General features: G+C 42.7%; 1 protein-coding gene across 1 annotated transcript in view; it reads right to left on the minus strand.

The window, feature by feature from the left end:
• Positions 1 to 8665: 8665 nt before the first annotated feature.
• The window catches only part of grik3 (glutamate ionotropic receptor kainate type subunit 3), a 561495-nt gene continuing 557902 nt past the window's right edge, over positions 8666 to 12258 (minus strand). Inside the window, exon 16 of the mRNA XM_068011169.1 lies at positions 8666 to 9476. Within this exon, the coding sequence (XP_067867270.1) occupies positions 9282 to 9476 (195 nt within the window). The 3' untranslated portion in view covers positions 8666 to 9281. The remainder of the gene's footprint in view (positions 9477 to 12258) is intronic.

Below are 12258 nucleotides of genomic sequence, written 5' to 3' on the forward strand. Positions count from 1 at the left end.
GGACATGGCATTTTGAAATGTGCACATAAGTATAATGGGTGTAATTGAGTATCTGAAAGTACAAAATGGACCTGTTGTGTTTGAACTAAGCTTTACCATGCAGTTTTCATTGTTTAAATTGTTGGCTGGCCACACCCCACCCGTACCCCCAACAAAAACACATTTTCAGTTCAAAAGCATTTAGATTGGTGACCCTAGCTGTGAGATAAAGACCAGGCCTCAAGTAACATATTCAAACAACTTTAAAGTGGTAGCTTCTTTTCAGATGCCTATCATAAGCAAGTGTAGATTTGAAATCCATTTTTCTTCAACTTGATCTATTTGCTATTGGCTTCACCATCACTCTGTGTGATGCCAAGGTAACATCTACTGACACAATCTTTCCCTTGCCTCATGATCCTTTAATCCATTACACATAACAAATTTGGATTGTCATTTCATTTCTTGTTCTCCAGTGCCAAGGGCATTTTAATCAGTATTGTCACCTCTTGCCTTGTTTTGTCAAGTAGATCTTCAATTTACTTGAGATAACAACTGCTTGAATCTCTTCACAGTTTTTTTGTTGCAATCTAAACTGCTTACCTTACTATATTGGTTTATGCTTTTGGATATAAATAAATTACAAAATAGTGTGATTTTCAGAAGGAACTCTGGAAGACAATGCGACTTGGGGACAAACCTTGGCATATCCTTCAATGTACTTCTCTCAAAAAAACAAGAAGGAATTTAGAGTCATAGAGTCGTACAGCATAGAAACAGGCCCTTCGGCCCACCGCCTCCATGCCGACCATAATGACTATCTATAGTAATCCCACCTGCCTGCATTAATTCCATATCCCTCGATGCCTTGCTCATTCAAGTACCTGTCCAGATGCCTCTTAAATGTTGCTGTTCCTGCCTCCACCACCTCCTCTGGCAGCTCATTCCAGATACCCACTATTCTTTGTGTGAAAAAATTACCCCTTTAAACATCTTCCCTCTCACCTTAAATCTATGCCCTCTAGTTTTAGTCACCCCTACCATGGCAAACAGACTTTGGCTAACTACCCTATCTATGCCTCTCATAATTTTACATATCTCTATCATGTCCCCTCTCAGCCTCCTTCGCTCCAGGGAAAACAGACCCAGCCTATCCAATCTCTCTTTATAACTCAAGCCCTCCAAACCAGGCAACATCCTTGTGAATCTTTTCTGCACCCTCTCTAGCTTAATCACATCTTTCCCATAGTGTGGCGACCAGAACTGCACACAGTACACCAAATGCGGCCTAACCAATGTTATGTACAACTGTAACATGACGTCCCAACTCTTGTGCTTAAAGCCTCGGCAGATGAAGGCAAGCATGCCATATGCCTTCATCACCACCCTGTCTACCTGTGTTGCCACTTTCAGGGAACTATGTACCTGCACCCCAAGGCCTCTCTGCTCAACAACACTCCCCAGGGCCCTGCATTCACTGTATGTGTCCTGCCCTGGTTTAACTTCCCAAAATGCATCACTTCGCACTTGTCTGCATTAAATTCCATTTGCCAATCCCTTGCCCACTTTCCCAGTTGATCTATATCCTGTTGTAACCTTAGACAACCTTCTTCACCATCCACTATACCACCAATTTTGGTGTCATCTGCAAATTTACTAATCATGCCCCCTACATTCACATCCAAGTCATTAATATATATGACAAACAACAGAGGGCCCAGCACCGATCCCTACGGCACACCACTGGTCACCAGCCTCCAATCTGAAAAACAACCCTCCACTACCACCCTCTGCCTCCTATCACCAAGCCAAGTTTGTATCCAATTGGCTAGCTCACCCTGGATCCCATGTGTTCGAACCTTCTGGACCAGCCTACCATGCGGGACCTTGTCAAAGGCCCTGCTAAAGTCCATGTAGACAACGTCCATTGCCCTGCCCTCGTCAATTCTCTTGGTCACCTCCTGAAAAAACTCAATCAAATTCATGAGACATGATTTCCCACGCACAAAGCCATGCTGACTATCCCTAATCAGACCTTGCCTTTCCAAATGCATATAAATCCTGTCTCTCAGAATCCCTTCCAATAACTTTCCCAACACTGATGTAAGGCTCACCAGCCTGCAGTTCCCTGGCTTATCCCTGCTGCCCTTCTTAAATAAAGGCACAACGTTAGCTATCGTCCAGTCTTCCGGTACCTCACCCGTGGCTAACGATGATACAAAAATCTCTGCCAGGGCCCCAGCAATCTCCTCCCTTGCTTCCCATAGCATCCTAGGATGCACCTGGTCAGGCCCTGGGGATTTATCCACCTTAATGCGCTTCAAAACCTTCAACACCTCCTCCTTTGTAGTGTTGATATGCTCCAGGATATCGCTGTTCCCTCCCTTGAACTCACTCGCTTCCATGACCTTCTCCATGGTAAATACAGACAAGAAGTATTCATTTAAGACCTCACCCATTTCCCGTGGCTCCACACATAGATTACCACACTGATCCTTAAGGGGGCCTACTCTCTCCCTAGCTACCCTTTTACTCTTAACATACTTATAGAATCTTTTAGGATTCTCCTTTATCTTATCTGCCAGGGAAATCTCATGGCCCCTTTTTGCCCTCCTAAGTTCCTTCTTAAGTGTACTCCTACATTCCCTATACTCCTCGAGGGACTCGCTTGATCTAGCTGCCTATACCTGACATATGCCTCCTTCTTTGTCCTGACTAGACCCTCAATATCCCTTGTCAACCAAGGTTCCCTAAACTTGCCAGCCTTGCCCTTCCATCTAACAGGAACATGCCAGCCCTGAACTCGTCCTATCTCACTTTTAAAAGCCTCCCACTTGCCAGACGTCCCTTTACCTGTCAGCAGCCTCTCCCATTCAACTTTTGAGAGTTCCTGGCTGATGCCATCGACATTAGCCTTCCCCCAATTTAGGATTTCAACCTGAGGACCAGTCCTATCCTTTTCCATTAACTATCTTGAAGCTAATAGAGTTCTGGTCACTGGTCCCAAAGTGCTCCCACACTGACACGTCAACCACCTGCCCAGCCTCATTTCCTAAGAGGAGGTCGAGTGTAGCCCCTTTAAGTTGATCATAAGTGTTGTGTACTCTAGGTGCTAATTTATTCAGGAAACCTCAGAGGAAATGGTAGTTGGCCAAAGCGGAGTAACCTTTGACTTTTTGCCATCTCATATAATGACAAAGACTCTGCATAATGGAAACAAAAAAGATTGACCTGGTTAGGAGCATAGCACCAAGTCACAGTATAATGGAATGCCAAAACGCAGGGCTACAGAGCACTGACATCTGGGATCAACGGCACAAGTTGACTGAGTTAACAAGTCACGGATGCTGTGCTAACACTGAGTGGAAGCCAGGCGCTTCCCTTTGGGGCATGGAGAAGCACTGGGGAAGAGTCATCTCCAAGCTACTGTCCAGTAGTCAGCGAAAGAGCAGCAATCGCGAAAAGCCTGAGACCAGAAGGCCAAATGAGCTGTAAGGTGTAGCAGGTGGATGGGCTAAACTAGGAGAATCTCTTACTGTCAAATAGTAAAGTGCAGGAAACATTTACAGGACCCACTAATAGCTTCTGATACACTGTGGAAGTTTACAGATCACACCTATTTGACACAAGCTTTTGAACCTGCATGTTCTCATAATTTTTTACGTCACTGAGACTGACTATCTTTATGTTTGAACCAAATTTATCAAACTTTATTTTCCCTTCACCTGCTATTCTCTGACAACATGAAATTTATCACAGCAGTTCAAATCATAGTTACCATATCACAACTGTATTAGCTTGCTGTCATCACTTTTGGTTGTCACCTGCCTTGCACTTTCTGAAAACATAATACAGCACACTCATGAATATATTATATCCAATGAAGACTGGAGTGTCTTTAATCCCATCGAGGGGTTGTGATGACATTGATAACCACCAAAGCTTCAATCTTATGATTTATATAATCTGAACATCCATGTGTGTTTCTATTTTGTTGCATCCCAAAGCCTGTGTGTTATGAGGGTATCCTGCTCCAGTTAGTCTGGTGTTCTGCATTTAATATTTATCAGTTCTCCAATTTTTGATTTTTACTAATGCAAGTCGGGGGTACACTGTAGGTCTTCTGTATGAATACTGGCAGTGCCAGTCTGTAATCCAAAGATGCAACAGTATCCTGAGGAGAAAAAGGGACACCACACCCCACAGCCCAGCACAGGACTGATAAAGCACAGGTCCAACTTGGATTAATGAGACTGTCAGCCCTCAGCAGGAGTGGAGCTGGACTGTGGGACTACATGGGATAGAGTGTGAAGAGGAGTTAGCAAACACTTCTCATTTAATATATCTAACAAACAAAAGCTCTAGATGGCAGGCAGTAGCCTTTGCAAGTGAAAATTGGTCCCACTGCTTTGTTTTGCCAATTTAACCATCTGAGTAAAATGCCATTGATCAAACTTGTCTGCATTTACTATAATTGCAGCAAATATTTTCCACTTATTATAACCCTCTTTAATTGCATTGTTTGGAAAATCAAATAATTTGCAGCTATAGTTGCCTTACCACAACTTCTAAATAACCTTTACACCTCCCCATAGGCTCCATAGTAGTTCTCTGCTGAGGGTCAGCAACCAATAATGTGCTATAAACACCGAGGCGGGGGGGGGGGGTGCAAAGATCTGAACGATTTGGATTTTGGCCACTCAATAAAACAAGTCTGAAAGTAAAGATGTGCTTGGAATTCTTATTATGAAGTTCAAAACAAGGAGAGTCTAATTCCACAATGTATTAGATGATTTCTAGTGGATCCTTTACGTGTTTCCTGCACTTTACTATATGACAATTAAGTAATTCCCATTCCCTATGCAACCTTTTAAGCCTTGGTCACTCCTCTAGCCAAGTCTGCAGTCTCTGAGTCGAACCAGAGCAGCTCTGGTATAATTGTACAATATTACAAATTTAGTTAACCTCAGTCTCTAATTCTAAAAGCTCATTATTAGCTTCACTGGAACAAAACATTAAGTAGAACATTGAACAGCTTGTACATCCCTCAAAGAACAACCAAAAATAAACAATTGCTTCCTCTGATAATTTCTCAAACATAAGCAGCGCATTTGTTCCTGAACTTAAAATTAATAAACATATCACCATGCAGAACATTGTTGTCACTGTTGATTTATTACATTGATGGGGCACAAAGCTGAATTGTTAAAAAAAAAATACATGAAACGAGACAACTAAACCAAAGTGGATGAATCTTCTTGTTAAGATAAAGTGGTTGGCAAATTATGCAGTCTCCTTACCTAAATCTGAAACTTTAAGAAAAAGAATTGTTCCTAAATGTTTTTATTAGTTTGCCAGTGGGTGTGAAATTTTAATTCAGATTAAACGCCAGTAACTGGGGACATTTATTATTTGACAATTGAATTATATTTATTGCAAGCATTTAAGCAAAGGAGGTGAGATAGTACAAGGACTTTAGACTTGAACCTAGTACCTGACAAACATCTGAGTTGCTTTTAATGTTTGTAAATGTGTTTACAAACAATGTGCCTTCTTAATTAATTAATTGTAACACACCAAGGAAAATATTGTGGTTCATTTCACTAAAGACAAACTTGGTCATTTACAATAGTGGACCACAAAAGCCTCCCCCTGTTGAGGTTGACTGTTGCTTTCCATGGCAACCATACCCAACCAAAAAGGAAGTTCTGGTCCAATTGTCTCTAAGGAAGAAATCAGTGGAGCTGCCCCCTGGATTGTATATACCTGGGTGACTTACTTCTAGCAAAATGGGGCAAATAAAGCAGTTCTTGATGTCTTATCTCCAGCAATCACGAGTGAGTTTTCCCTTAAAGCACTGGAGAAAATTGAAGTTTCAAACTTGGTTGCTTTGTTTGAAACACATGGGATACAGGTTACAGAGAACCTGAGAAACATATGACTTAGGAGTGAATGGCTTGACAGGCAATCTAAACTTTATAGAAACTTAGGAGTCAAACATTTGGACTTGTGTTTTCTTTACATTACTGTTTTAGTTATGTTATCAGAACGCTGCATTTGACCCTACACTCCTCGATAGGATATTGGTCTCACATTTTTATTTCTGTTGATTGCCATCTGGAAAAAAACATTCTATTCTGAGACTAAAGTGCTGTGTAGACCTGTCAATGACTGTATCTGAATGCACCCTTTATATCAGGACGAAAGGACACCGTAATTGGAAGTAAGACCTTAGTATCACTCCAGTGAGTCACACAACTACTGACTGAATAAACATCAAGTATAGTTTGCAGAACAGGGAAAAAAAGAAAGTAAAAATTGGAAAAAATTAGTTTATTTTGCTTTTGTAGTTCACTCATACTCAAATGATTGGTTTCGAGATGATTTATGAAAAGATCCACCAATACCGACAATAATGATGCGGTGACTTCTTATCGGAATTAAACACAAGTTGTGAATATATACGTGAGTATGTTAGTGTGTATGCATGGGAGAGAGAAGGTGTCGGAATGGAGGGGGAACCTGTATGAGCTGCACATCAATCAGTAGAACCATCACAAAATACTTGTAAGAGATGTATTACACTCAGACTTGAAGAACCTTTAAACTGTGATTGAATACTAATAATGGACTACATGTACACTGTCCTGCTGCAGCTTTGGAGAGCGCTCTGAAAGATTAATGGGCTCATCCTTCACCCAGCCTGGTGTGATATGCACACCCACTACTGTTTAATTTAGACATTGTTCCAAAGTTCAGGGAAGTAATGCAACTTCCTGTTCAGCGTATCAATGTCTGATGAAAACAGAACAATATCTGCTCTCTTGTACAGCTTTAAGATCATGAAACATGTCTTCTTTTTGTTTGACTAGAGAAGCCATTGGCATCTGCACTGGAATTATCCTCTCAGCATCCCCTGTGTCAATGTCAGTTTAAATAAGTACCTTTGTTCTTCAAATTAATATTTCAAATGATGCAGTGGTGAAAGGAGATTACTTTTTCTCTTTACCACCTCATATTTCCATCCTCCTCTCTTGAATGTACTGGATCAACAAATCCTGATCACAATGTTGTATCATACCTAAGTGGCTAGGCCTCATGTATGAGCTGAAGCAGTGAATGACAGTGCTCTACTGGTCATTGGCACTGCAGCCAAGCCTGATCCAATATTCCCACAAGTGGGACTTTCCAGCAGGTGAGCAGGTGAGCAGGTGCGGGAATCCGGGTTTAATTTTCTCCTGAAAGGTCAATGAGATATGGTGGGCATCGGGGGTGGGGGGGCAGGGGGGTTGGGGGGGGGGTGGTGGGTAGGCCAGTTGTCGGCCCCTATTGCTACACCGGATTAAAACGGATAGCACAGCACAGACCATGGACCCTACTACATATCACACAGGTCCACAAAGATCAGAGCATTTCACCATTAGGTGGGAGGGATTTTTAAAGAAAATTTTAATTATTGAACTCTTTATAAAATTGTCAATTTATAATATGTTACAGTTCCTGAATCCTGTGCATTTAAAAAGTGCAGTCTGTCAAAGTGGGAAATGTCTGGGTAGCCTCTGCTAATTCTACAGCATGTGAAACAGGGCAGCACCATTTCAAATGGTATTGAACTGTGTCAACAAATATTAACATAAAATATAAGAAAATTATACACAATTTATTCAAGTGTGTGGCATCATTAAGAATGAAAATCATGAATAATGCATTAGGACTGGGGTTAAGGGATTATGCTTTCAATAATAATGTCAATGCTCATAGCAACTAGCTGAACTTGTTCAAATACAAAGAATTAGTAAGGTTTCCTGTCTCGAAATTCTATCTCTTTGTGTCTCCTCCTCCCTCCTTCTTTTTCTCTCTCTCTCATATGACTGAAGAGAAGAATAAAGCTCCTAGCAAGGAATACTCACTTTGAGTTTCTGACTAAGGACATATAATTCAATGTGTGGTATTTTCTGTAAATACCAACATTTACAAAAACCACTATAAGAATGTTACAACACAAGCTGTTTTACATTTACAATAAGAATTGGGAATAAAAGGATGCAGGGAAATATCAAATAGCTCAACTTAAACGCTTGCTAAGTCAATGACACCCATTGTCGCCGAGACTTCTGTGCGAGGTTGCTCAGATCCAGGCAGCAACAGCATGCTAGTACGTAGCCATGCCAGATGTGCTTGCAATGGCTCAATCTGACACCAGCTAGAAGGGTCTGCTGCATGCTGGCATCTCCTGTCCCAAGGATGCAGGGCATTTCTTAGGTCAACCTCCAACCAACATCGAACAGGATGCAGGGAGATATTGTAGGTCGCAATGGACCGAAACTGTCTGTGATTTAGTAGTCAGAAACTTAAAAATGCAGGTTATATATAAACAAACACGAAGGATATTTTAAAAAAAAACAACACATACTCCACAGACTACCTCTAGTTAGCAGATAGTTCTTTGGTAATTTTTACTGAATTAAAATTTTGTTCACATGGTGAATTCCCTTCAAAACCATCATTTGATAAAAAAGACTACCATTTGTTCTTTCTGTTAATCAAGCACAAATTAAACAATTAGATAAAAAACTGGACACAAAATATGAAAACAACTACATTTTGTATACTCTGCTCGTCATTTTGATGTCTGTTTAGTCCCTTCTGTTTTGATTTTTGTTCCCCCCCCCACCCACCCCCCAACGCTCACAGTTCTCTTCCAGCTCTGTCTATTAGTCTCTCTCAATGGCAGAAAGGAAGCACAGCACTGAGGTAACAGGTAAAGGAGTAACAGCTGCCGAAACATGACAGCAACTTTTCATGCTGTGAGTTAAATGGTCAACTGCATCCTTGAATGAACGTACTGTGTGCAGCATTCTTGAAATCAATATCCACAGATGCCTCCTGTTTAAGTCAATACCTGTAGCTGACAGAATGAATTCTGTTATTGCCATGCTGGAGGTTTCCACCAAGGTGTAATTGCATTGTTGCTACTTCATTTCCTCTATTGCCTTGGCCTTGGTGCCCACTGCCTGGTTCCATTTCTTCCAATATATCAGCACTGTAATTCCCACGCATTAAGTGTTTGGAGACCCCATTTGTCCTGGTTCAAGTTTCAGAAACACTACCTGCAGCCTTGTGCTGTTTTTATTTTTTTTTTCCATGCGTTGCATATTGCATTGTCCATGCTCTGGGGTTTTGCTGTTTTTGAAACATCTTTGACGTCCAACAGGCCCTGTCTCTGAAACAAAGCTCCAGCCTTTCTCCTTTTCCAGTGCTAGAGCGCGCCTATTCTGCTCCCAGCACAGGTTGCATATCTCCTAGGGAAACACCGGAGTCAGCCCGGTGTTGCAGGTCATGCTGTCCTTCCCGGGCAGTCGTCGGTCATTGAACGTGTGCATGTTGATCACCGCCTCGGTCTTCACCATGACTGGCGCCTGAGGCTTGTGTTTCACCCGCCGCTGGCACGTGAGAGATAACCGAAGTTCCTGGGCCATGGTGCTGCACAAGGATCTCTGGGAAAATATCAGTCACACATTTGGTGATGCCAGTTTTACAGCCCATCTTATTTTTCACCAGAATAAAGTTATGAATGGAACATATAAAGCAAAAATACCTCTGCAGAGCCTTTGGCCATTCTGAATGATCAAAGTTTGTCAAAGGATGAAAAAAGGTAACAGAAAGAAATATGTTTCTTATAGCTACAAAACCATGATGATCTAACACTGTGCTTCATCACCACTTGCTTAAAATCCTGCATCCCTACCTAACAGTGCTGTGGGAATACCTTCACCACCAGAACTGAGTGGTTCAAAAACACCTTTTCAAGGACAACCAGGCATGGGCAATAAATGCTGACCCTGCTAGTGATGCCATTATCCCAAGAATGGATAAAAAACGTACCAAGAAAAATAAACAATTGGATTACTGGTGTCAGGCTCAGTACACGCAGTGTAAAAGCTAACACTGAACCGGGCATATATCAGGCAAGTGCTGTTACTTTAACATGTCATACTATTCATGTAATGCCTGCATCTTTAGAGATGTTACACAATGAATATTGATTTCCCCATATTAATGTGGCTGGTTTCTCAATTATTAGCTAGTTCCCTGTGCTGGGCAAACATCTTACAGCTTATGTATGAAATCCATACAGGGGCTGACTCCAAGAAGTGGCAGGCATTTTCAGCCTGCTTGTCGGTATTCTTTGTTTCTTCAGGTTTTTTTTTTACATCTGGGATGTGGCACATATTGCTGAGCCTGTATTTGCAGGGTTCCTGACTTCTGGGAGGTTTACAGGTATGGGATGGAGTGTTGACAGTTTCTTGGTCTTCAGTAAATGGAGACAAAGGATTGCTGTTAGGAAGCTAGGGCCAGAATTTTACACCCCTGGGAGTGGGCTAGGAGGCAGAAGGGGGCCATAAAATCCAATGGGATGATGCCATCTACTCGCCCCCACTGTTATTTCACCAGTGGCGGGGAAGGTGGCAGGTGGCCTGCCCGCCTTAAGCCTATTGAGTCCCTTAAGTAGTCATTAATGGCCATTTAAGGGCCTCTTACCGCCACCACTGTTATTTTACTAGTGGCGGATGGGCATCTGGGCACCTAAGGTGGTCGCCTAGTACTACCTGGTAGCCTCCTTGCGGGTTAGGGGATGCCCTCCTAATCAGGCACACTGTGCGCCATGGAGCCCTCTCCCAGCAGCACAGGCCGCCCCCGCTGAAACAACCCCCTGAACTTAACACCGATCGCTCCCCCTCCCCACCTCACCGATGCCTAGCCAATTGTTCCCGGCGATGCCCGACCCCACTTAGCTTTTCAGAGGCCGAAGTCCTTGGTCTTCTTCTGGCTGGGTGCAGTCCCAGCAGTGGCCGCCATTCCCAGTGACGCTGCTGGGACTGAAGAGTGGTCGGCCCTCTGATTGTTTGGCAGCTCTTGGAGGTGGGACATCCTGCCTCAGAGGGGCAGGAGCCCCGACTGTAGCTAATTAAGGACCTAAGCCATGTAAAATAGCACTGTGGCTTGCAGGTTCAGTGGAGGTAGACTCAGCCCCCAGCTTTGCAGCCAGTGAACGAGGTCACTGCTTCATCATTAAATTCCAGCCCAGGTTATCCCAGCTTCCACACAGCAAGTGAAAGAGCGTTATAAAAATAGTTATGTTTAATAGAGCAACAGGCTATTTTTTTCTGCCTCTTCTGCCTGGTTTCCACATAGGAATAGTCCACAACAGCAGGATTGAAATCAAGAGTTTGCTGTGTGGAAAGGGGTAGGCCAGTGTTTCATTGCAGTGTTATGCCGCAGCATTACTCAAGTGGACCTTCGGCAAGACGTTAGCTAGGATGGCAGTCCTTGACAAAATATTAAGTGACACTTGCATCCATCTGGAGGAAACAGGAGCGTTTGTGGTGGAGAATGAGGAAATGGCAGAGAGACTAAACAATTACTTTGGGTCTGTCTTCACAGAAGAAGTCACAGGAAATCTCCCAGACATATTAGGGAACCAAGGCACTTGTAAAAATGAGGAATTGGAAGTAATTGGTATCAATAAAGAGATAGTACTTGAAAAAGTAATTGGATTGAAAGTTGATAAATCTCCTGGACCAGATGAGCTACATCCTTAGTTTGTTTGTTTGATGTCAGTAGTAGGGAAAATGTTAGAATCTATTATAAAGGATGAGATAACTGGACACTTGAAAAATAATGATATGATTGGGCAGAGTCAACATGAATTTGTGAAAGGGAAATCATATTTGACAAACCTGTTGGAGTTTTTTGAGGATGTTACGTGTAGCATTGATAAAGGAGAACCAGTGGATGTGGTATATTTGGATTTTCAGCAAGCTTTTGATAAGGTCCCACACAGGAGGTTAGTAAACAAAATTAAACCACATGGGATTGGGGGTAATATACTGCAATGGATTGGGAATTGATTAACAGACAGAAAGCAGAGAGTAGGAAAAAAATGGGTCATTCTCAGGATGGCAGGCTGTTACTAGTGAGGTACTGCAAGGATCAGTACTTGGGTCACAACTGTTTACAATCTATGGGGCAGATTTTACCAGCCCCCAACATGGAGGGTCATAGTGGGAGAGCCCGGAAAATGCCACTGGGAGAGACCCGCCACGGGCCTCGACGCTGGGAAGGCCCCACACCATATAACCAGTAGCGGCTGGGCCTCGTGGCGGCCCCTCCACCTCTTGGCGACAGGAGCAGGATTTCAATATTTAAATTCGTAAATTAATGACCACCTGCTCCCATCGACTGTCCCGCTGCCATATTCTGCTCGGTTAGCAGGAC

The sequence above is a fragment of the Heterodontus francisci genome, chromosome 31 (genome assembly GCF_036365525.1).
Source record: "Heterodontus francisci isolate sHetFra1 chromosome 31, sHetFra1.hap1, whole genome shotgun sequence".
In the NCBI taxonomy this organism is placed as follows: Eukaryota; Metazoa; Chordata; class Chondrichthyes; order Heterodontiformes; family Heterodontidae; genus Heterodontus; species Heterodontus francisci.